This window comes from Protopterus annectens, chromosome 2.part0, assembly GCF_019279795.1.
Source record: "Protopterus annectens isolate FY-2018-M chromosome 2.part0, PAN1.0, whole genome shotgun sequence".
NCBI lineage: Eukaryota > Metazoa > Chordata > Ceratodontiformes > Protopteridae > Protopterus > Protopterus annectens.
In genome coordinates this window covers 1,663,053,856-1,663,079,753 of record NC_056728.1, presented here as the reverse complement: position 1 = coordinate 1,663,079,753, position 25,898 = coordinate 1,663,053,856, and the positions used below count along the sequence as shown (strand labels likewise).

The 25,898-nt window shown below is 44.1% G+C and overlaps 1 protein-coding gene across 2 annotated transcripts in view; it reads right to left on the bottom strand.

Moving 5' to 3' along the window:
• GALNT7 (polypeptide N-acetylgalactosaminyltransferase 7) overlaps nt 1–25,898 on the bottom strand; it is a 1,380,380-nt gene that overhangs the window by 1,066,557 nt on the left and 287,925 nt on the right. For both annotated transcript variants that reach the window (XM_044061719.1, XM_044061717.1), the window contains exon 2: nt 23,771–24,231. In XM_044061719.1, the coding sequence (XP_043917654.1) occupies nt 23,771–24,231 (461 nt within the window). The remainder of the gene's footprint in view (nt 1–23,770; nt 24,232–25,898) is intronic.

The following is a 25,898-nucleotide window of genomic DNA, read 5'->3' as shown; positions in this document are numbered from 1 at the left end:
AGGATTTTGTTAAGAGTAGACCATAACTTACGAAGGTTGGCTTTGCTGTTGAGTTGTGCAGAGGTATAATAGGCCTTTTTGTCTTTATTAATTTGTTTCTTAACAAGGTTCCATAGTTCTCTGCAATTTTTTAGCAGGGGAAGTTCCTTTGTTTTAACCTGGGCTTTCCAAGAATTGTCTCTTTTTTTGCATAAGGTGCCTAGTGTCCTTGGAAAGCCAGGGAGCATAATTAGATTTTATTCTAATTTTCATGAAGGGAGCAGGGAAGTTGAGGGCATTCAGGAAAATGCTATTGAAGTTATTGATTGCATAATCGAGAGGGATTTGCTTAAGGATGGAACAGTCAATACTAGATAGCATGGAGTTGAATAGGGGGATATTAAAGTTAGAGAGTTTCAGAGTCTTTGTAAAGGTGGGGTTTTGATGGTTGGGTGGAGTAAGACAGAGGTGGGGAGATGATCACTTAGGGAGTCTGGTAGGGTAGTGGGGCTATGGTAGTGGTGGGGGGAGTTGGTTAGAATCCAGTCAATGGTGAAGCTGGATGATGGGCTTTTATAGAGGCGGGTAGGGGATGTTATCAGCTGATACTGAATTCTGGAGAGTTAATTGTGAGTTTGGACCAGTCTATTTTGACATCTCCAAAGTTGAGGGTTTCATAAGGTATGTTCTAGGAAAACTAGGATAGGATATTTTCTGAGATGGGTACAGTTTTTCCAGGGGGAATACAGATGGAAGTGACAGCTAATTTCTTATGAGGATTTAGGTGGCAGTTTAGGATGATAAATTCAGCAGGGTGGAAGTCAGGAATAGGGATGATGACTGGTGAGAGATTTAGGCTTTCTGAGTAGAGGATGGCTACACCTCCCCCTTTTTTTGGGAATCTGTCAGAGTGGTAGATATTATAGCCAGCAGAGACTATTTCACTGTTAGTGATGCATGGCTTGAGCCAAGAGTCAGATAAGGAAAGAATGTGAGGGGTGATATGGGCTTATCTAGGAGTGCAGCTCAGTGATTTTGTTGGTTAGACTTTAAATATTTAGTGAGTAAATAGTTAGGCGTTTGTATGAAGATGTGACTGGAGTATGTGGCATGGGGTTGGTGAGAGGTGTCAGGAGACGGGGAGGTGGAGAGGGGTTGAGGGGTATGTGGCTGTGAGGAGAGGAATGGGGACCTGGGTTAGGGTGGATGTCTCCAGAGTGGAGTAAGTTATTAGTAACCAGTGTGAGTGGAGTAATAAGTAATAAATGTTTGTGGAGTCTAGGTTTGGACTTGCAAGTATAGTTAGTTCATGGAGACAGGTAGTAAAGAAGTTGAAGACAGATGGGAGATAAAGGATGAAGTTGTTAGAAGAGTGTCATCAATGATGGAGGTAGGGGAATATGTTTGTGGGCAGGAAAGGTAGGTGTGATAAGAGGTTAGAGAACAGAGAAGTAGGAGTGTGGTGATGATAAGATGTTGCATAATTAGAGTGTTTGTAAGACAGTTATGGAGTGTAGTAATTAATGGCAGGAAGTGATGTAAATTAAGTATGGTTGATGTAAGGCTGGGAGTGGTTACTGGGAGGAAGTTGGATGTGAGTGGGTGATTTAGTCAGGAAGGGGAGGGAATGGATGGTATAAAGGAAATTGTAATGGGGTTGGTGGGAATGTGGGTAGGGTAGGGGAGCAGAATGAGCCCAAGCATAGCAAGGGCGAACAGGCGGGGCTACACCACGAAAAAAATTGCAGAAAATAATCAGTAAACCCAGCATTAATTGGGAACCCACCCCTGGGACTTCACCCCTGTGATATAACAATACCAACTATCGTTAAATCCAGCATTATTGACACCCAGTCATGGGTTACTGCTTAAACAAAAAAGTTAATGAACAGACCTCCATGCATCAGTAATATTTAATGAATAAGGTTGTGTTCCTTAAATATTACTGTCAACTAGCAGAAGTTTGACTGTGGATCTATTTTTTTAGATGCACTACCTTTGATCATACAGATGCAGAAAAAATAAATACGACTTTCGAAATGACATCCCCCATTTCCCCTTTTAAAAGTACGTGTATTTTGTTAGGGGAAATGGCTATGTATATAAATATATTTTCACTTATGCATACTGTATTGCTAAACAATCTGCAAAAGCCAAGACAAGCAGTAGGGAAGGCAAGAGGATAGTCTGTGAAGCAGGCTTTTTTCTTTTGTTTGTTTTTAAAACTCCTATGGAATACAGCAGCTTCTGGCCACTAATGAATTTCTTGAAAAAGATGGAATGAAATGAAAAAAGAAGTTATGTACTCACCATAACGTTCCATCTGAGTAGGTACTTCATTTGTCTGCAACCTGTGGGTATCGGATCCGACTTCGGATCCGAGCCGGCAGCTTACCGAGCTCCTAGCTCCTCCCCCCTACCCATAATCCCCTGCTACCAACCACATAACCTCAGATCGTTTTTTTTGCCTTACCAACCTGTAAACATGAAATATCAACTGCAAAGGTAATCAGAAAATCCCGAAAGGTTAGGGGGATGGCAGGGGGGGGGGTCAGTTGCAGACAAATGAAGTACCTACTCAGATGGAACGTTATGGTGAGTACATAACTTCTTTATCTGAAGTAGTTACTTCATTTGCTCTGCAACCTGTGGGACAGAGTCCCCAGCTACTTATAAGAACCTGGGTGGTCCTTAAGGAAGGATATTCCGAAGCACCGCGGAGCCAAAAGAAGCCCTACTTCTCGAAATCACATCCAATTTATAATGAGAAATGAACGTATGAGAAGAGGACCAAGTAGCTGCTGAACATATGTCGTCTACTGGAACCCTAGACCAGAAGGCTGTTGAAGTGGCTACAGATCTTGTAGAATGAGCATGGATATTAACCGGGGCTGGTTTGCCAGATGATATATACCCCTGAATAATACACTGACGAATCCAATTTGCCACAGTGACTTTGGAAACGGCTTTACCCATGGCTGATTTTGCATATGAGACAAATAACTGGTCCGACTTGCGAAACTCTCTAGTCCTATGCAAGTAGAAATGCAGCTGTCTGTGTACATCCAATTTGTGTAATGTGTATTCTCCCTTGTTCTGAAATGTGGGAAAAAACATTGGTAGATTTATTGATTGATTTATATTTGCTTCTGAAGCAACCTTAGGTAAGAAAGACGGGTTAGTCCTGAGGGACACTCTTTGTGAAAGATAAGGTAAGGAGGTTTCATACACAAGGCTTGTAATTCTGAAACCCTCTTGGCCAAAGTAATAGCCACTAAGAAGGCTGTTTTCCATGACAAGAACTTCAACGGAACTGAGGCCGCAGGTTCGAAAGGTGGACTCGTTAAGGCTTGCAAGACTAGAGTGAGGTCCAATGGGGGAACCACAGACTTTATCGGTGGATTTAAAAGGAAGATGCCTCGTAAGAAGGTTTTGCACAACTTTGTAGATGCTAAGGAACCTATGCCATCACCCACATGAAAATGGGAGATGGCCGCCAATTGTACCTTAACCGTAGAAGCGCTTGCTCCCTGTTGAAAGATTAATGAGAGGAAGTCTAGGATGGTCGGGATAGGGACAGTAAATGGGTCCAAGCCCTTATCTTTGGCCCAAATGGAAAAACGTTTCCACTTACTGTTGTAAAGTTTTCTGGTAGATGGCTTATGAGCCGCAACCAGAATGGCCTTAACGGGAGATGAGATACCGGGAGCCCTAGCCATTAATGGAACTGGATCAGCCAAGCCGCAAGCTTGAGGTTGACCAGGTTGGGCGTTGGGCAATCCGCGGGATAAGAAATCAGTTCTGGACTGGGATCCAGAATCCACAGAGGAGCCACACTGTGAGACCGCAGAAAGGGGAACCAGATCTGCCGAGGCCAGAATGGGGCTATGAGGATAACTCTGCTCCCCAACCGACAGGCTTTCTGAATGAACTTCATCATGAGAGGAAGGGGAGGATAAGCATAAAGGAGCCCGGGAGGCCAAGCATGGACCAGAGCGTCTCGGGGGGTTTCCCCTCTGGGGGGAATTATTGCGAAGTACTTGCTGCATTTTGTGTTTAAAGGAGAAGCAAAAAGATTGCAGCAAGGCTGACCCCATTTGTGGAAGATCTGTTTCGCAACAGATGGATTCAGAGACCACTCGTACGGAGTGAGGAGCACCTGACTTAGCTTGTCCACTAATATGTTGGATCGTCCCGGGATGTGCATTGCTACCAGAAAGCGGTTGCTACCAGAAAGCGGTTGGTGGAGATCGCCCATTCCCAAACTCTCATGGCCTCTCGACACAGGGGTAGGATCTGGTTCCTCCCGGTTTGTTTATGTACCAGACTACAGACATGTTGTCTGTCTGGATCGCAATAGTCCCCAGGGGAAGAAGGTCGTGGAGAGCTTGCAACGCCGAAAGCACCGCCCTCATCTCTAGGACACTGATATGCAATGCGGTCTCTAGGGGAGTCCACGTGCTTTGAACGGATCTGCCTGAGCAATGCCCCCACCCACCCGAGGTGAGAAGCGTCCGTGGTCAATGTGGCTTCGACCGGGGGGATCACAAAAGGCCTCCCTTCTCTGAGTTCCTGCACATGCAACCACCAAAGAAGGGAGTCCCTGCAAACTCTGCTCAGTGGTATGGGCGTGTTCAATGGGTGGAGCAAGAGGGACGATTGGACTTGTAGGGTCCATTGCAATATTCGCATTCGCAGGTGGGCATGGAGAGAAAGACCGATCGCGGCTGCCATAGACCCTAGTGCCCTCAGGACTAACTCCGCTGGAGGAGAAGGATTCCGGAGAAGGGCTAATACCTGATAAGACAACCTGTTTAGTCTGACTGATGTTAGGGTAGCTCGAGAGATTTGAGTATCCAACCTGGCCCCTATGAATTCCAGGGCTTGAGTGGGGCACAGGCAGGACTTCTGCAGGTTTACTGAAATGCCTAGGTTGTGGGCTAGAGTCAGTGCGTAATCTCTCGCTACAGAGAGGGACAGTCGGGCAAGCTCTCAGGGTTGTTGCGTGGGTCTGTCCGAGAAAGGTTCTCTAGACCCGAAATTACGCGGCCCCCCCTCTGCCTCTGGGCTGGCGTCCACCTTGTCCTCCTCTGCCTCTAGAGGACAAGTGGTCCGCAGCTGGATGGGATTGCTGAGACTTGCGGAACCACAGCTTCTTTTGTCCCCTCTGATTCCTGGAGAAGGATCTTTGGGGGCTAGAGAAGCAGACTCCGATGGCAGACAGCGTCTTCCCGTCCTTTTCGCTTTGGACCAGCGTATCGCCAATGGTCTTGCCAAAAATAGCAGAACCGTCAAAGGGGGCGTTCGTGAAGGACACCTTGAAGGGATCCGCGAAGTCGCAAGGACGGAGCCAGGCGTGACGTCGTAAGACGACCCTTGCTCCGCTGGCTCTAGCGGCTCCCTCCAAAGCATGAAAGAGGAGCTGCATAAACGGATTGGAGATGGATTTCAGAGTGGCCACTCGTGTCGTAAACACATTCCTGTCTCCGACCGACATGGACTCTGGGGTGGCTGCAGCATATTCCTTGATCAAGTCTCGTTGTAGCCTGATGGTATGTGCCATATAGTTCAGCGCCCTTATAGAAAAGGTTGCTGAAGCAAACATCCGCTTCCCAATCTGGTCCAACGCTCAAGATTCTTTATCTGGCAGGTGGACCAGAGAACTCTCCTGAGCGAGTTCTTTCTTTGTGGCCGCCGCCACCAACATGGCATCAACAGGGGATCCTTTGGCCCACGATTGCCTATCTGTGGAGGGGCTCAGTATTTTGTCGGGACGCCTAAGTATTAGCTCCACGGTGTCGGGCTCCTTCCACGCCCTGGTGGTAATTAAGTCCACCAGGGGGTCGGCCGGAGGGGACACCCAGGAAGTAGATGGGCCTGCCTCAAATGCCTCCAGGAACACGGATTCATCAAGGGAAGGTTTTTGGGCAGACCACCCCCCTCTAATACGCAACATTTCCATGATGTCTCCAAAGGAGACATCTTCAGGGGGTGACCTTGGGGAACCCTCCCTATCATCTAAGTCCGTGTCAGTGCTAACGGACTCGGGGAATCCAGGTGCCTCCTTTTACACCGACGTTTCTGTGGAACCTCCTCGGTGGGGCTATCTGAAGAGGGCTCGTCCACGGGTTGTTGTTCCTCAACAGGAACTAGCTGGAGGGCTTGGGCAGGCTGTCCCGATGGTCGGATGATGGAAGACAGACCCTCATACAGTGGGAGTACGGGTGGATCCACAGCCCGAACCGGGGATCTGGAGGATCTCGACAGTACCCTCTCCACTACCTCAAAAGCCGAAAGAGAATCACCCTCGCCAGCCTCTGAGAGCAATCTCCTCGGCTCTGAGGAAGGGATCGGGGTCGGAGCCGAAGCAGTCGGCGCCGAGAGAGAGGTGCACTCCGAAGCCAACAGCTCCGAAGATACAACTCCCTCGGATCCGATGCTCAGCCCTCGGTCCCGAGAGCTCGGATCCGACAAGCTCGAGGGCATAGTCAGCGTTGAAGAGACCAGCGCTATCTGCGCCAACAATTCCCTGGGTCTGAATGGGCACGGATTCGATGACTCCGAGATCCAAAAACGAGTCGGAGAAGGAGTGATCAGGGCAAACATGGGGGCCGTGCTCCCCCCAAAGGGGGGGGGAGGCAAGAGCACCCCCATCCGCATTTGGGTCTGTAAGAACCGACACATCATCCGAACCATATCCGCTTCGGAGATGCTTTTTGTTGACCTGGAAGAGGTAGTCGAGGCGGGCTGGGAGGGCCGCCTCGACGACCTCGAGGGAGACCGATCTTCCTCCTCTGGCGAGAAGCTAGGCGAACGGAGCCGAGAGGAGAAGGATCCGGACACCCCCGAAGGAGATTTAGTTATTTTAGCTGGCGGAGCCGAGGGTTGAGACTCGGCCCGCCTTTTATGGGATCTATATCCCTCCTTATCCTTGTGCCTCTTCTCCTTAGTTGAGGAGGCACTATTTTCCCCAGAGCTCAAACCCGAAGTGGGAGGTTGAGTCCCAGGTTGAGCTGAGGGAACAGAGGGTGCCGAGGCCGCTGAGGCAGCCGGAGCCCGAGCAGGAGAGGAAGAAGAAGCTGACTCCTGGGGGAGCTTTCCCGCCAGGATCAGCTTGTTCTTCCTATCCCAAAGTGCCCGGGGGTTAAAGGCCGCACAGATCTGGCAGGCCTCTGAGAGATGGGCTGCCCCCAGGCACAAAACGTACTGAGTGTGGCCATCAGCTGAGGAAAGCTTGTGGCCACACTCAGTACATTTGGAAAAAAATGGCCTTAGGCCCTTCCGCCATGTTGAAGCACTCACACACACACACCCAAACGCTAAGGGGGGAGGGGGAGTGACAAGAAAACTAATTACTGTACCAGTAAAAATTTAAAAAACTAACACTAACAAGGGGGTAGAAGGTTTTACTACCACACACACACGGTTTTGAAAGTTTTTGGTGAAAAAAGATAGAAACGATCTCACCCAGCCAGGAGCTCTTCAAAAGTAAAGCTTCTTCAGCCGCGGCAAAAAACGATCTGAAGTAATGTGGTTGGTAGCAGGGGATTATGGGTAGGGGGGAGGAGCTAGGAGCTCGGATCTTGGAGCTTGGTAAGCTGCCGGCTCAGATCCAAAGTCGGATCCGATACCCACAGGTTGCAGAGCAAATGAAGTAACTACTTCAGATTGCTGCATTTCGTTTTGCCATATCTCACATGATCGTTAATCCTCTACGCTAACTGCCACAGTGAAACAGTAGCAGTCTATTCCGGTAATAGAGCTTTTTTTTTTTGTAAAATTTGGGATGGCTGCTAGGATTGCACACTGTATAGTATTTAGGCCTACTTAAGATCTTTTCTGATCTACAAACATGTCTGCATTAACTTCAGCCTTTCCAGTTCTGTATCCATGTCTGTGGAGTTGTCTGTCATTATTATTTGAGTAATATAACAAACACTAAAGATACCGTGCCAAAGAGGAGAGCTGTGTGTGACTGCTGGTAAAGTAAAAATAAGTCCCAACTAACAAAATAACGATTGCAGTCCACAGATATGGCAACAATTGAATAGCCGCAGTCATGAAATATAAAAAACAAGTTTAATTATGAATGGTAAGCGCTTTCACTAAACAGCTTCATCAGACCATGTAACAAACTATTGAAAAGCATTTAAAAACATGAAATAACCAATCAAATAATTTCATAAAATGACATCACATCCTAGTAAAAACCACTACATTGTAGCAAGAACCCCTATTGGGTGCACTTGGTAAGAACTTAATATGTTACTAGATTCATAGGAGTAACAAACTAATACAATGAAGATCTGAAAAGCTGGCATTCAACTAAAATAATAGCTATCCTGTGCTTCTACCCATTATCATACAGACTGCTCAGAGGTGACTTGTGTCTGGCATACAAGGCCGTCTCAGACTTGATAATTGCTGCATATCTGTAAGTCAAACTCCACTCGTGCAACCCAATTGCAAGACCTCAACCTGGTCTGTGACATTAACAGAACTTGGTGGGATAGATTTGTGTCCCGACGACTCTCCCCAATATGTGGAATAGACTCCCTCTCCATGTCAAGCAGAGTACCTCACTAGCCCTCTAACAGGAACCTGAATGACTGGATGGGAAACAGAAAATATACACCTGGGATCCCACCTGTGTCCCTGCTGGACAGGGAAAACAGGTGCTGACTTTGTGGTAACATGAGTGAAATTCGTAGCTAGGCTTATAAAGGCCTCCGGGCCAATAGCCTAGTATGGACCTATGATTCTCAAAAATAAATTTTCAATAATATATTTAATTGTATTACTTAAATTAGTATTTTATGATTCCAGCAGACAACCCTTAGATTCTTCAGGTAACATACATGTTTGTGAAGCATGATCTAAACCTGATCAAGGTTACTGATGGAAAACAGTTTTAGGGCTAACTGATTCATTTAACATGCTATTTGCTTTTGAACTACCATTGCACAGGCAGGAGCACTACTATAGTGGTTAGCATCACTACCTCAAAATGCTTGCTTCTTTTCAGTTCACAATTGGAGTGCTTTGTCTTCAAAATTTACATGTCCTCCTTGTGTCTGCAGGGTTTCACTAGGTGATCCTTTCCTCCAACAACCTAAACATATGATGCAGGTGAAACAGCAATAATTTATTTATTTTTATTTATTTACTGACATTCGTTAACCGGGTTGGTCCAACTGGGCTTGTGGCACGTTTTCAGTGGAGACCCAAGGAGAAAAGCTCCAGTTACAAACAATTTACAGTGTGTGCAATTTACAGTGTGTGAAAAACAAAAAAAAAAAAAAATAAAACATTTCACAATCAACAAATTAAAGCAATTTGAAAATACAACAAGCCTAAGACGTAGAAAGCATGCACATAGTGATATACACATAAGATTATTTACAAGACAAATATAGATTTATACAACATTTTAATTCCTTCAGTATTGTTGATTTTGGGTAGCAAGTGGCCACTTTGTGGGTTACTAGGTGAATTGGAGGTAGATCATATTAGATACATATACAGGGGTAAGGTGGGTTAAGTTGGGTTGTAACAGGCATGTTTTGCTGTTAGGTAGATGACGTTTGAGTTATTTTTTAAACTGTGATGGGTGGGTGATGGAACATATGTGTAGGGGTAGTTTGTTCCAAGATTGGGCTACAGAGCATTTATATAGAAGTTTGTCTACATTTTTCTTAGGTTGGTAGATATACAAGAGTTGCTGGTTGGAGGTGCGGAGGAGGGGTGGAGGGTCCGAGGTGGGGTACAGATGAAGACTATGGATGAGAGAGCTGGGCAGGAGGAAGGTTTGTATACAATAGGGTGTAACATTAAAAACTGTGATAGGAGTTGTTGGGGGAGTTGAAGCCACTGGAGAGAGTTCAGGGCCAGGCAGTGGCGTGAGTTGTATGGAGAGTTTGTAATAAACCTAGCTATTTTATGGTATGTTTGTTGAAGTTTGTTCAAGGTTGTGGCCTGAATGTAGGTTAGAACGGGCAGCATAAATGAGGGAGGGGAAGAGCAGTGCCTGTCCTAGAGACAGTCTAGCAGTATAAGTTAGAAATTTGTTGTTGCGATATAGCAAACCTAGTTACTGATGTGTTTTTTTTATGCATCAAAGTATGTGCAGGTTGAATTTCAGTGCATCACCAATGATGACACCTAGGAGCTTTCAGGATTTATGACTGTATTGTTGGAGGATGTAACAGTAAAGGTGGATTTATGGTGAGAATGAGAATGGGGAAGAAAGAGTAAGAATTTGGTCTTTGTAGGGTTCAGGATGAATAGGTGGTCAGACAACCATTTTTCAGTGGATAGAAAGGTGTATTGGATTAGGGTATGGAATTCGGAGATATTGCTGGAGATGGAAATGAGAGTTGAGTCATCTGCGTATTGGATGAGGAAAGATTGTTTACAAGATGTATAAAGTTCATTAGTGAAGATGTTGAATAGCAGAGGACCTAAAATGGATCTTTGTGGTACTCCAGTTGGGAATGGTAAGAAAGGAGAGTAGAAAGACAGCCATCTGACAGATTGCTGCCTACTGGAGAGGTAGCTGGAGAACCAGGTGAGGAAGGTAGCTGATAGGTTGAGGTTAGCAAGTTCAGATAACAGTAAGGGGTAAGACTGTCGAAAGCTTTGGAAAGATCAAGGAAGAGGCAGGATAGGAGTAGATTATCTCGGGCCTCAGTGATAGTATGGGTGAAGGATAGTAGGGCAGTAGTTGTGCTGTGGTTAGGCCAGAAACCATGTTGAGTGGAAGTGAGAAGGTTAGGCTGGAGGAGGTACTTGAGAAGCTGTGAGTGAATGCATTTTTCAAGCGTCTTGGAGAGAGGGGATAGGATGGCAAAAGGTCGGTATTTAGATGGGTCTGTTGAGTTACCTTCTTTATGCAGGGGGATAGTGAAAAAAAGATTTCCATAGGGAAGGGACAGTAGCTTCTTTAATTGATCTGTTGACAAGAACAGATACGGGATAGGCTATAGATTCTGCATCAAGTTTGAGAAATGTAGGAGTTAGATTATCAGTGGAGGGGGAGCAGAATTTAAGCTTCAGAAGAATAGATTTAATGTAGGAAGTGTAAATAGGATGAAAGTAGAAAGAAAAGGTTATTGTTGAGTGGGTTAGGAGGGGTTGAGGAAGTTGCTGTGTTAAGAGTTGGATGGTGTGAGTGTTTAGATTGTTTCAATAAAGTATTTATTGAGAAGGGTTGTGGTTTCCTGACGAAATGTATTAGGATAAGGGGAGGGGTTGGGAGGACAGACTGGAGAAAGGATTTTGTTAAGAGTAGACCACAACTTACGAAGGTTGGCTTTGCTGTTGAGTTGTGCAGAGGTATAATAGGCCTTTTTGTCTTTATTAATTTGTTTCTTAACAAGGTTCCATAGTTCTCTGCAATTTTTTAGCAGGGGAAGTTCCTTTGTTTTAACCTGGGCTTTCCAAGAATTGTCTCTTTTTGCATAAGGTGCCTAGTGTCCTTGGAAAGCCAGGGAGCATAATTAGATTTTATTCTAATTTTCATGAAGGGAGCAGGGAAGTTGAGGGCATTCAGGAAAATGCTATTGAAGTTATTGATTGCATAATCGAGAGGGATTTGCTTAAGGATGGAACAGTCAATACTAGATAGCATGGAGTTGAATAGGGGGATATTAAAGTTAGAGAGTTTCAGAGTCTTTGTAAAGGTGGGGTTTTGATGGTTGGGTGGAGTAAGACAGAGGTGGGGAGATGATCACTTAGGGTGTCTGGTAGGGTAGTGGGGCTATGGTAGTGGTGGGGGGAGTTGGTTAGAATCCAGTCAATGGTGAAGCTGGATGATGGGCTTTTATAGAGGCGGTAGGGGATGTTATCAGCTGATACTGAATTCTGGAGAGTTAATTGTGAGTTTGGACCAGTCTATTTTGACATCTCCAAAGTTGAGGGTTTCATAAGGTATGTTCTAGGAAAACTAGGATAGGATATTTTCTGAGATGGGTACAGTTTTTCCAGGGGGAATACAGATGGAAGTGACAGCTAATTTCTTATGAGGATTTAGGTGGCAGTTTAGGATGATAAATTCAGCAGGGTGGAAGTCAGGAATAGGGATGATGACTGGTGAGATATTTAGGCTTTCTGAGTAGAGAATGGCTACACCTCCCCCTTTTTTTGGGAATCTGTCAGAGTGGTAGATATTATAGCCAGCAGAGACTATTTCACTGTTAGTGATGCATGGCTTGAGCCAAGAGTCAGATAAGGAAAGAATGTGAGGGGTGATATGGGCTATCCAGGAGTGCAGCTCAGTGATTTTGTTGGTTAGACTTTAAATATTTAGTGAGTAAATAGTTAGGCGTTTGTATGAAGATGTGACTGGAGTATGAGGCATGGGGTTGGTGAGAGGTGTCAGGAGACGGGGAGGTGGAGAGGGGTTGAGGGGTATGTGGCTGTGAGGAGAGGAATGGGGACCTGGGTTAGGGTGGATGTCTCCAGAGTGGAGTAAGTTATTAGTAACCAGTGTGAGTGGAGTAATAAGTAATAAATGTTTGTGGAGTCTAGGTTTGGACTTGCAAGTATAGTTAGTTCATGGAGACAGGTAGTAAAGAAGTTGAAGACAGATGGGGAGATAAAGGATGAAGTTGTTAGAAGAGTGTCATCAATGATGGAGGTAGGGGGAATATGTTTGTGGGCAGGAAAGGTAGGTGTGATAAGAGGTTAGAGAACAGAGAAGTAGGAGTGTGGTGATGATAAGATGTTGCATAATTAGAGTGTTTGTAAGACAGTTATGGAGTGTAGTAATTAATGGCAGGAAGTGATGTAAATTAAGTATGGTTGATGTAAGGCTGGGAGTGGTTACTGGGAGGAAGTTGGATGTGAGTGGGTGATTTAGTCAGGAAGGGGAGGGAATGGATGGTATAAAGGAAATTGTAATGGGGGTTGGTGGGAATGTGGGTAGGGTAGGGGAGCAGAATGAGCCCAAGCATAGCAAGGGCGAACAGAGCGGGGCTACACCCACGAAAAAAATTGCAGAAAATAATCAGTAAATCAGGTTAAGTATGGCAGGTGTGTGAGCAAGAGAGGTGGGGGGAGCAGTGGAGCTCAGAGAAAAATAGACTGAAGTTAGATCTGTAGGACTGGAGGCAGAAGTTCAGAAGTATAGCAACATGAGATAGGCAGGAAGACTAGAGTAGTAAAGTAGGGCTAAGACAAGAGTAGGAGAGACCAGAGAGGAAGCAGAGGGGGGCACAGCAAAAGACAGGTTTTGGAGAGTGAATCGTTAAAGTAAGGTGTGTGTGTGGGGGGGTAGGATAGTATGAAGTAAAACAGTGAGCGGCCTGGAGGTGTGCAGGAGAATAGCCTCAACAGGAGCAGCAGTACAGTACAGGTAGCTACTAGAGCAATTAGCAGATTAAGCAGGACATACTTAAACAGTCTCTAACAATGGAGGGAGGCACCCACAAAGGGACTTAACAGCATGTAGTTCCAGGCAGGGTGGGTCAGAAGACTTTGAGGCAGTGGAGGTAGATTGCTAACCTAAAAAAGAAGAAGAGAGACAGAGGTTAGTTAAAAGTGGAACCCTAATAGGTGAGATAGTTAAAAACACTGGCCAGATTATTAATGGAAAATGGAGGGGGTAACAGAATGTACTGGAGTGTAGAGTAAGAGGGAAGTGGCTGCGGGTGAGAGCTGCTAGTGAACAGTGATGTGAGATAAGAGGGAGAAAAAAGTATGTGGGGGCTTCTGGGTGGTTTGAGTGAAGGGGAAAGAGTGCTGATACGAGTCTGAGGCTGGAACAAGAATGCTAAGTGGGGATGGGTAGGAAAGTGTTGGTAAAAACAGAGTTAATGGAGAAAATATAGGGGTGACAATGCAATAAGCAGTAGTACAATTCTCATATAAATGAGACTACTTACTTAGCAAAAACAAAGTATACAGTGAATAAACCAAAACAGTGGTCAAATGCAATACAATACGTAGCTATAGCATTTGGATATATATTGCTTAATTCAGATATGCAGAATTATACTGTGAAAAATAGTTTGTGGATTATACAGCTGATTTAGACAACAGTTTTCATCCAGTTAACAGTACACAGAATTGGTCAACGAATGATAACCACTCACAGTTCACAGGCATTAAGAATACCTAATACAGTTACTTTCGGAACATAAATCCGGTATACAAATGTTTAATTCAGCATCTGTAAGTCAGTTAAGCATATAGGGAAGCTACCAAAGCAGCAGGCTGGGCCTTTCTTATATAATGCATGGAGGGAGGATGCTAAAAGACACACACAAAAAGAAAAAGAAGTTATGTACTCACCATAACGTTCAATGTTTGTTGTCCATCTTGCCGTTCATTCTTACTTGGATGGGTTCGGAGCCGATCCTCGGCTCCGACTTGGCCGAATACACAGCTGGAAGTCTCAAACTTGGCTCATGGCAGGTAGGTATCCCATGATGCAGTGGTGCGACTCTCCAGATCTTGTTTGCTGCTAACTTACTAAGTAACACACACACATATACATATAATACACACACACTATATATATGTATATATATATATATATATATATATATATATATAGATTAGATATATAGATAGATATAGATATATAGGACCCCAAACACAGGAGAAACAAACTGAGTCAAGGAACTCCTGAAAGGAGTAAAGATAACCACCAGGTCCTCTAGGAGTCCTTGGATGGGGAAAGGAGGGAGGGTTTGTAAGAATAAATGGTGGGATGGACAACAAACACGGAACGTTATGGTGAGTACATAACTTCTTTATGTTATATTGTCCTATCTCACCTTCATTCTTACTTGGATGGGACAGCGTCCCTAGCACCTTTTTCCCAGGTGGCTCAGGAAAGTACACCTTTAAGCACAGTGGAACCAAAAGAGGCCCTGTCCTTGGAGGCCAAATCCACTTTGTAATAAGTGATAAATGTATGAAGAATGGCCCAAGTAACTGCAGCACAAATGCTGTCCATAGAAATTCTGGCCTGAAAAGTAGATGACGTAGCTAGTGCTCTAGATGAATGACTCCTAACTTTGAATGGTAGTTCTCTATTATTGGAGGTATAGTTAAAGGTGATACAATTCGAGTGCCGGTTAGAAAGGGTAACTTTAGAAATGGGTGTACACTTTTTTTGCCTCAGAGAAGGAAATGAATAATTGGTCAGATTTCCTGAAATCTTTGGTCCTATGCAAATAGAGTTGTCTATGCACGTCCAACTGATGGAGTTTTCTTGTTGCTATGATTGGGAAAGAACACCGGATGCTCAATGGATTGATTGATGTTGGCTTGAGAGCAAACCTTAGGTACAAAGGATGGATTAGTTTGTAATGATACCCTGTCCTTGTGAAAAATCAGATATGGTGGTTTGATAGATAACGCTTGCAACTCTGAGACCCTCCTGGCAGATGTCACAGCAACAAGAAAAATGGTTTTCCATGAAAGAAATTTGAGGTCACAAGATGAAGAAGGTTCAAATGGTGGCAATGTGAGTTGAGATAGGACAAAATTTAAATCCCAAGGAGGAAGTGGTTCCTTAAAGGGAAGTCTCAATAAGGAGGCACCTTTCAAAAATGGTTTGCACAACCTGTGTGACATTAAATTAGAGGAATGGTCACCAATGTGGAAATTTGAAATTGCAGCCAGCTGTCCTCTAAAGGATGCTGCAGCCGAATCTTGTTGGAAGAGTTCTATCAGGAATTCTAGAATGTATTGAATAGGCGCAGAAAAAGGGTCAATGTTTCTATTTTGTGTCAAGTGAGAAAATCTTTTCCATTTGCTAGAATATATAGTCTTCTAGTAGAAGCTTTATGAGAGGACATCAGTATGTGCTTAACTGTTGGAGTGAAATTTTGAAGCCTGACTAAACTGGGAAGTGGAGCAGCCACAGTTTCAAGTAGAGGGTGTGGAAAGAAGGATGAAGTGTACCTGACATGTGTGTCAGCAGGTCTGGAACTGGGTCCAGAGTCCAAGGCTTCTCCTGAAGATTAGGCCAAAGAAGGGGAACCAAATCTAACGCAGCCAATATGGGGCAATGAGAATCATCCTGCTTCCCAAGGATTCTGCTTTCTGGATGACTTTGTGTATGAGGGGAAACGGAGGAAAGGCATAAAGAAGTCCCGAGAGCCAATCATGTACAAGTGCATCTCTCAGTGTCTCCCCCGGCAGGAGAATTAGGGTAAAGTAGCTGCTGCACTTGGCATTCATGAGAGTGGCAAAAACATTGCAGCAAGGCTGACCTCATTTCCAGAAGATCTTTTCCACTATGTTCTGGTTCAGAGACCACTCGTAAGGCAACATGCTGGAGGGATAGGTTCCTGACCCAGACACTCCTCAGACTCTGGAATAGATTGCCCATACATGTCAAGCAGAGTGCCTCTTTGGCCCTTTTCAAAAGGAACTTTGACGATTGGATGGGAGAAAGGAAATTCACCCTGGGGATCATGTCAGTCGCCCTGCTAGACAGGGGTCCAGGGAAGTAAATAGTGTGGGAAGAAATAGCCAGGGAATTGTTATGGCTAGGCTTGTATAGGCCCTAGGGCTGATAGCCTAGTACCAACATATGAACCTATTGCCCTGCTCAGCTCGTCTGCCATCATGCTAGACTTACCCGGGATGTGCGTTGCTACTAGAAAGCGCTGGGAAGACATTGGCCATTGCCAAACTCTCATGGCCTCATGACAAAGAGAATAAGATTTGGTTCCCCCTTGCTTGTTTCTGTACTAAACCACTGACATGTTGTCTAACTGTATAGCAATCATCCCTAGAGGAAGAGAGTCATGGAATGCTTGCAACGTCAGAAGCACTGCTCTCATCTCTAGGACATTTATGTTCAAGTGGGCCTCATGTTCCTGCCATATACCTTTGACCGTTCTTCCCAGATAATGCCCTCCCCCCACCCTATCTGGGAATCATCCATGGTCACTGTAGCAACTGGTTGTCATTGAACAAAGGGTCTCCCGATGGTCACATGGCTGGACTGGATGGACTAGATCCACCACCATAAGTCCTTTTTGCATGACTCCGTTATTCTGATGAGGTGAGACATAGGGAGCTCTTGAAGTGATCACTGGGAGAACAAAAGCCATTGAAGGATTCTCATGTGCATTCTGGTAAGAGGAACTAGTGTTGTGGTGGAAGTTTCAGAACTACCTTTGCCTTTACCATGTCCTTGGGAAGAAGGTGAAGTACTTGCTGCCTGAGGGCTGAAATTCCATCTGCTGGAAGATGTGTCATCAAGGAAATAGTGTCTAGATCTGCGCCTATGAAGGTAATATGTTGACAGGGCAACAAGGCAGATTTTTGTAAGTTGACTGTTATGCCTAAATGAGCACAAATTTCCAAAGTCACATCACTGGATTGCTGGAGTAGATGCTTGGTGGTGGCAGTTGGGAGCCAGTTGTTGAGATACGGAAACACTTGGAATCCCAGATGCCTCAAGTGAGCCGTGACTACTGCCATAGAGTTGAACACTGTGGGGGCTGTAGTGAGAACAAAGGGCAGAGCTCGGAAATGATGAGTGGCTCCCAGCTGGAAGCATAAATGACTCCTCGATGCTCTGTCCATTTTTATGTGGTAGTACGCATCTTGGAGGTCTATCGGACACATCCAATCATCTTTCCCTAAGAAGGGAATTATTGACTGCAGTGTCACCATTTGGAACTTTGACTTCTTGACAGTCATTCAACTTGCTTAGATCTAATATGGGTCTCCAGTACCCTGTTCTTTTTGGCATCAAAAAGAATCTTGAGTAAGTGCCGAATCCTGTTTAGTCTGTGGGGACTTCTTGGATGACTCTTTTGTCCAGCACCTTTTGGATTTCTATAGTTGCTTGCTCCCTTAGACTGGGTGGAACATCCAGGATTGTTCTGATTTGTGGGGCAGGGTGGCAAAAAGGGAATGGAATATCCTCTGGATATTATTACCTACTTGTCTCTTGTGATATTTTGACAGGCTTTTGGGTACAAAGACAAATGTCCCCCGACTGCCTCCAGGGTAGAGCAGGTGGGCCTCCTTTCAGGAGCGCTGATAGGAACGTCTATGAAAGGAATCACAGTTGCCCTGGTTTTGCGAACCCCCTCTGCCTCTACGACGTCTACCACTGTTACCTCCCCCTCTGCCCCTGGGAAGGATTCACCTAGTGCATCCTGGAAAGCTCCCTGGGATCTTTTGAACCACATTTTCCCACTCTTCTGACCTTTAGGGTAAGGTCCTGAAGGTACAGAAAAACATACTCCAATGGCAGAGAGAGTTTTCCCTTCCTGCTCGCATCTGGTGAGTGTGTCCTTTACTTTGGGTCCAAAGAGTAAGGAACCATCAAAAGGGGTGTTAGTAAAGGTAGACTTAAAAGGTTCTGCAAAATTGCACAAGTGCATCCAGGAGTGTCTTCTCAGGGAAACTCCTGAACTCACTGCCCTGTTCGCTCCATCCGCTGCATAAGATATCAGCCTCATGGAGGAGCTGACTATAGAATTTAAGGTGGATATCTGGGAAAAGACCATCTCACTTACCCCCGCAGCTAATGTACCTTGTAGAGTATCTCCTAGCTCGTTCAGGAGATCTCTTTGTAGCCTTGTAAAGTGAGTTAGGTAGTTCAGTGATCGGAGTGTAAAAGTCTCTGACGAAAAGACACACTTCCCGTATCTGTCCATCATTCGAGAATCTTTGTTCAGAGGATGAACAGATGAGGATGTCTCCGTGAGTTCCTTCTTGGTGGCTGCTGCCACCACCATAGGATCTACAGGTACACCCTTTGTGAGAAAATCCTTTCCAGTAGGGGCTGACAAGAACTTGTTTGGCCTTTGAGGGACTGGTTCCATAGTGTCAGGTGACTCCCATGCCTTTTGACTGACCAAGTCCATTAGTTCATCGAAAGGCAGAGACACCCAGGAGGAGTTGAGATCCAAAGGCCTTCAGGTACACAGACTGTTCAGTAGGGGTGATTGTTTTCCAGTCGCGCCTCTGCTTTAGGATTTCTAGGATATCTGCAAAAGATATCATCACAAGACGAGCGTGGGGACCCTTCCGACTCCTCGAGGTCAGTATCTGAAGTGACAGACTCATCAGGAGAGTCTATAAGCTTCCTCTTGCAAGTTCTCTTCTGAGGAGGCTCCTCAGAAGGGTATTCTGGGGAGGCCTCGGAAGACAGGGGTTCACCCAATGAGGATCCTGAGGCTCTGGCTCTCTGTTATCCTGTGGATGGGGTGGTGTCAAGACAGTAGCCGGTGCCTTAGGGGGACGAATGCGGCCATCCTTATGTAGAGCTGTAGAAGGAGACAGCACACTCGTCAGCTCGAAAGCAGACCCCACCAGCTCCAAAGATGTTCCTGGCTCCGACGACTCAGAGGACACCCCCGGACCCAGGGAGATTGGGGGAGCTGAGCTCACCCGAGCTAACGCTCCAAGGGGCAGACTCAGCACCAAAGAAGTTTGGGCCTGAGCGTCCCCCTTGGGACCAGCCGGAGAACCCTGGCTTCCCAGATACCCTGGTCGGTGCTAAGAGAGTCAGAGCAGATGTCGGCTCAGTGATCACCAAAAGGGGTCCAAGAACCGACAGTTCTACAGTAAGTGGTACCAGGCACTCTGGCTCCAAGGGTCGGAGGAGGAACAACTGTGGATGTAATGGCTTTAGAAGGCTCCGAGATCTGATGGGTCAGAGCTGAGATCAATTTGGCTAGTGCCGGCGACTTCAAGAGCCTGCGCACCACCCGCTCCACATCATCATCAAATCGGCTCCTAGTGGACCTGGAGAATAGAGAAGGAGAACGAGACCTCTCCAAAATGGGAGATCTCAGAGTAGGGGAGACCGGTGGAATGTCAGTGGACCGGCTCCGAGACACGACATCTTGCAGCTCCAAAAACCTTGGGGACGAAGAATCAGGCTGATCAATAATGATAACCTCTGATGGTTCCGAGGGCTGTGGAGCCGAGGAGTTAGATGTCTTAGAAATTTTAGACCGTTTTTCTGGATGCTCCAACTGACCCGTAGAAACATGTGATGGTCTTTTGCAAGGTTTGTCCTTCTTTGAAGAAACACTTTGTACAGCTTCCTCAAAGGTTGGCTTCAAGAGCCCCTTGAGAATCAATTTGTTTCTCCTCTCCTGTAACACTCTTGCACTAAAGGAGTGACAGAATGTACAATCCTCCTGTAAATGAATAGCCCCTAGACAGTATACACAAATGACATGTCCATCAGTAATTGACATCTTTTGTGTACATTTTTAACATTTTTTTAAAGCCCGAAGGCTTATGCTCTCATTCTCTAGAGTCTTTAGACATGATAGAAGAGAGTTCCCAAAAACAAATCACTACTTTTAAAACTGTGATATACAACACACTCTAACTAAACAACACTGCACTTCTAAGTAAAGATAAATTTGCACTCTAATCTAATAAACACTACACATCTAAGTAAATATAACTAGAAAAACTTTGACAAGAGTAACACTAGGGCCTCTAACTTAAACGGACCTGGATACCAGGGATAACCTACACTAACTATTAAAACTACCAGCCCTCTAAAATGGGCGATTAGCTCTCTAAACTTAAATGAGCTAAATATCAACTACTGCTAAATATCAACTACTGAAAAAGGAAAATGTACAGACACCACTACAATAAACTACGGGATACAACAAGCCTGCGAAAAAACGACGGGCAAAAAGCAGCTACCAACAGCAGAAGGAGATAAGATTAGCTACATGCTTAATCTAACTATTTAAACATGCTAGGAAACACTATAAATGCAAAAGTACTAGAAATTTTAGCTAATAGAGTGAAAAAGAAACTTAGCCAAGGCCAAGAAGAGCACATCCAACCTCGTAAAGTGGCAAACGAGATCTGGAGAGTTGCACCACTGCATCATGGTATACCTACCTGCCACGAGCCAAGCTTGAGACTTCCAGCTGTGTATTTGACAGAGTCAAAGCCGAGGATAGACTCCAAACCCATCCAAGAAAGAATGAAAGTGAGACAGGACAACATAACATCTTATATTTATTATAATGCCACAATGGAGACAATGCACAAATGCCGGTTTTGATAGTCGCTGTCTTAGACAAGACAAGGCAAGACAATCCACAAGGAGCAGAAAACACTGTTAAATGGAACTTTAAACTGAATGGAATTCCGACTAAGCACTGTTTAATGGGAACTTTAAACTGAAAGAGCAATTCAGACTAGGCACATGTGGCATAGCCCTTGCAAGAATTCTGACTAAGCACTGTTTAATGGGAACTTTAAACTGAAAGAGCAATTCAGACTAGGCACATGTGGCATAGCCCTTGCAAGGCATTAAGCAATAATCACTCTATATAGACAAGTGCACGGTCAGCTGCAGGAAAATTTAGGTAGTATGGATGCCAAATATCATTCAAAGACTTGATAATTAAATGGTATATGGACCGGCACATATGGGACTGCCCCTGGTAAGGATTAAACAGCAGCTAAGAGCTAGCACGAGTGCACAGTCTACGGCGTGTTAATAGCTGACAAAAACAGTCACAGGATTAACCCAAAAAGACACAGAAATAGGTATCTGATCAACAATTCAGACCAATACATGTAGGATAGTCCCTGAAATGGATAATTCAACAATCACCCATGTACACATGTGCACAGGACACCCGCGAGCAATTTCAGACAGTTTTATCATGAGGTAACATCAACTGATATTACAAAACAAAGTATTCATATAGACACGAATGCATTTAGAAGACTGCAACTATTACAGCCTAAGCAAATTGGGAATTACTGTCTTTCAGTTCTACAAAATTAAAACAGAAAAACCTTTTGCAAATAATCATGCGCGTCCTGCAATGCAGGAGCGACTGTGCATGTATGTGGCTTTGTGACTGAATGAATGAGTGAGAAAGAAAGAGAGAGACACACATGCATGCAGACTGCACGTGAGAGAATTTGTTTTGCAACACACTGACATCCTTTCCTGGAATTAGGCTCTCTGCCTTATGTCCACTGAGAACCAGGAAAGGCTATAGCTCCCCAACAATCCTGAAATGGTTAAAGCAGGTACGAGGGGGTGCTGAAAAGTTCTAAGCCTGACCTAGAAGGGAATGACATGGAGCCATGAAACTTGCATGTTATTCAATATATTCACCCCAAAGTTGGCACATTGTGTCTAAAGTTTCTGTAACCCTGCCAAAAAAAAAGTCTGAAGTCTGGTCATTGAAATACTGCTCCGCTGCTGCAATCACCTCCAAATCACTTAATTGCCAACCTTTCAAACTCTTTTTAAGGTTGGGAAACAGGAAATAGTCAGATGGAGCAAGATCTGGTGAGTAGGGTGGATAGTATATGCACTCAAACCCCAGTTTTGTCAAAACATCCATTATTTTGCCAGCCTTGTGAACAGGTGCATTGTCTTGCAAAAAGAGAACTCCTTTCCACAGCTTCCCTCTCCTTTTTTCTTACAATGCCTCCTTTAATCAGCACAGCAAGTTACAGCAGTATTCTGCATTAACTGTTTGGCCCCTTGGAAGACAGTAAGTCATTATAACACCTTCCTGATCCCACAACACTGTGGCCATGATCTTTCCTGCTGACTTTTGGGTCTTGAACTTCTTTGACCTTGGTGAACCCGAGTACTGCCATTGCAAAAACTGTTGTTGTTGCTGAGAGCTTCTGCATACCCAGCTGCTCAAGGATTATAAACCCAACATGTTTCCTGAATATCTGTAGTGTCTCAGCAATTATTTTAACCAGTACTCGTCTCAGCAATTATTTTAATTAATACTTGCCGATTTGCCAAAATCAGGTCATGGACATGGTCAACAATTTCAGGAGTTGACACCATTAGAGGCCTCCCAGACCTTGCTGTATCTTTGGTCTCAAAATCTCCACACTGAAACTTTGCATACCACTTCTTCACAGTTGAGTAAGAAGGATACTTGTCAGTCAATGTTTGCATTATACATTCATGGATTTCCTTTGGAGTTTTCTTCTGCAGTAATAGGAAATTTATGATGGCTCAGAGTTCAACACTTGAAAATTCCACACTTTCTGTTGACAAGGGTCAATCAATGATCTGAAACAATGTCAAAACATGCATTACGATTCTGCAAATTGGAATTTTACAAGATAAAATAACCCTCTTTTCAGCTACAGATGCAAAATAATACTCAGAATTTAGAAAGTTGGTCACGCTTAGGCCCCCCCTTGTACCAGAGAATGAAAGAACTGAATGAATGAATGACTATTCAGAATAGTCTAGTGAGTAATCACATAGTACTTTTTAACCATTTGCTGTTATTCAGATTCAAGACTTAATTTTCTCTTCCACATTTTACTGCATCACCAGCATACCTGCTGGACTCCATCTATAGCACATCTCAACATTTCCAGAGAGTGGTATGTTTCATCACCTTCAGTGATTCATCAGAAGCATGTTGCGGAAATTAATTTGGGATACACAGGATAGGTAGTCAAAAGAAATGTAACCTTCTACAGCTCCAGTTTTGAAAAACTTTCTAGGTACAAGGCGAGTATTTCCAGGTTTATGGTACTAACAGTTAACTAACTTACAATGAAAGCATGAGAGAAGGCATAGCCTTTTGTTTTCACATTTACAATGGTGTGTTATTTTGTCACCAGAATAATTAAATAAGTGGCAAGCACAAACTGCACAAGGTTTAGGATATTCAAAAAGAACAGAACATAATAGAAACTTTGTAATTCCTCATATGCAATGCATTGATTGATCAGACACAGCAACTTTTTGTATTTATAAAAGAATGATAATTTCTTTGAAAGGATCACTACATTCTGGTAATAAACAAGGAAAGCTTACTCTTCATGGCGTAAATCACTGATAGTTCGGTCCAGTGAGATCATATCGCTGGCCACCATGTTGAAACCAAATTCTCTGATACTGCCTTGAACAGATTCCTTATACTCTGGGCCAAGTACAAAGGGATGTGCTCCTTCCCCAGGACCACCTATGACTCCTTCAGGTTCAGGTTCTTTAGCTTCAAAATTGCCAATGACTCCAGATTTTAGTACTGGGTCACTATAGATATGTGTTTGGGGCTTGAAAGTTATGTACTGCTTCTCCATTATGTTCTGATGATTTTCTTTCTTTTGTTGATGTAGCTGGATATCTTCAACATTGTTTTTCCGCCGAATAGATTCCAAATCCACTTCTTTTCCTTCAACACGAGGCCAGGGGACTACAGGTTTGAATCTATCATTACCAGCTACAGGTTCTTTGTCTTGGACATTTGGCAAAGGGGCATTGGCATCTCTTCCTTCCTACACAGGAAAACAAGCAAAACAATTTTCAGTTTTATTATGTGGTAAATGAAAATTAGAACAAGACAGTTCATGCCATATTAAAGACATTCGTGAGCAACAGTTAATTTCCTCCACACTTGGATATTATAGCAGATGTACTTCACTTTCAATAAGTACTATATAACTATTTTTACTTTTGTCACAGGCATTAAAAAAACATAGCTGCTGCCCAAGCAAGAAACATTATGTTTACTGCTGCAGCAGCAATGGTGCACATGGTTCAAGCTCCAGTATCACACAAGCAAAAACTATTAATATGAAAGCATGACTGTGACAATGTTCAGTCAATTATATCAATGAAAAGTTCACTATCAATTTTCTCAGTACTGTAAAAGAACAAATCGTCAGTTTATTCTAAACTAGTCAAATGACACTCTACTGGCATTTGTAAATATGATTTAGGAACATTTCAATTACAAAGGCAGTTCTCAAAGGAAATTAAATAATTCCATGTACAAACTGTCACAGAGGAGGTATAATTTCAAGATGCCATACCTTATGGAATAATGAGCTAACACGCAAAAAGAAATGAATGCACAATAGCACTTAACATGTAGAATCGTTACTCTTCAGTAAAGTTGGATGCTTTCAGTACAGTCTACCAGAAACACACTATTTTGTAACTGTGCTCAGCTCGAAGTTTGCAGCTGTAAAGGGTCACAGGGACAAGCCCCCACCTACCTGGTCAACAAAGATAACAATGTACTGTACCATAAAGGCAGCAGAAGTAGGCAGTTGCCTTTTTAACGAGTGAGGTAAAATGGGGTAAGCCCCCATGCAGCTGCCCCTTCCCACCCACTGACAGAGTCCCTGTTCACTGCATCCCACCCCCAACTTAAGCCTGGGTCCATATTCCACTGTGATCTTATGGATCTATAGCCTCTCTCTCTATGGAAAGCTGCTTCCTGACAGATTTGGAGCATTTCAGAATAGTTATTTTCCAGTTGTGCCTTCTCCTGTCTCCTTTTATATCTGGCCAAATTGCATTCCCCAACCTCTTCCCTCCATCCATGTGTGACAAAATCATATCCCACATTCCTTCTCAAGTGAGATCATATTTAAGCTATATAGTCTTCCTCAGATATTCTACCCCTTCACCACTTATTTTAGCCTACTCTGCATCCCTGAACTAACTTGACTTTCTTTACCTAGTAAAATTTTCCAAAAACTGTCTCGGATCAAAATGGGGAAATCTACAGCCTTTTACAAAACCAGACTGTTTCCTTATCTCTCAAGTAAAAGCATCTAGTAATACAACCAAATATTCTGCTAGTTTTAGCTACTGCCTTTGAACAGTAATTTTCATTTACTGCATGCTCCACATTTCCTTCCTTTGACGACACTTTTAGTGAGCCCCTTCCCCAACACACACATAAAAATACAATGCTTAGGCAATCTGCACAAAAATCCCTTGCATATAAGGATGGAACAGTACAAGCTCCAGAATTTAACCTGTGGCTCTCAGTAATCAGTCTTCTCTCTTCTACAGATTCCCTTCTGAGGCAGCATTCAAGAACTCTCCCTTCCAAACTCCTAGCACATTACCTGTATTTCAGAACCCATCCCATATTTTAACTTTCCATCCAAATTCCAAAATGGAAAGTAATCAATCCCAAGCGCAGTGC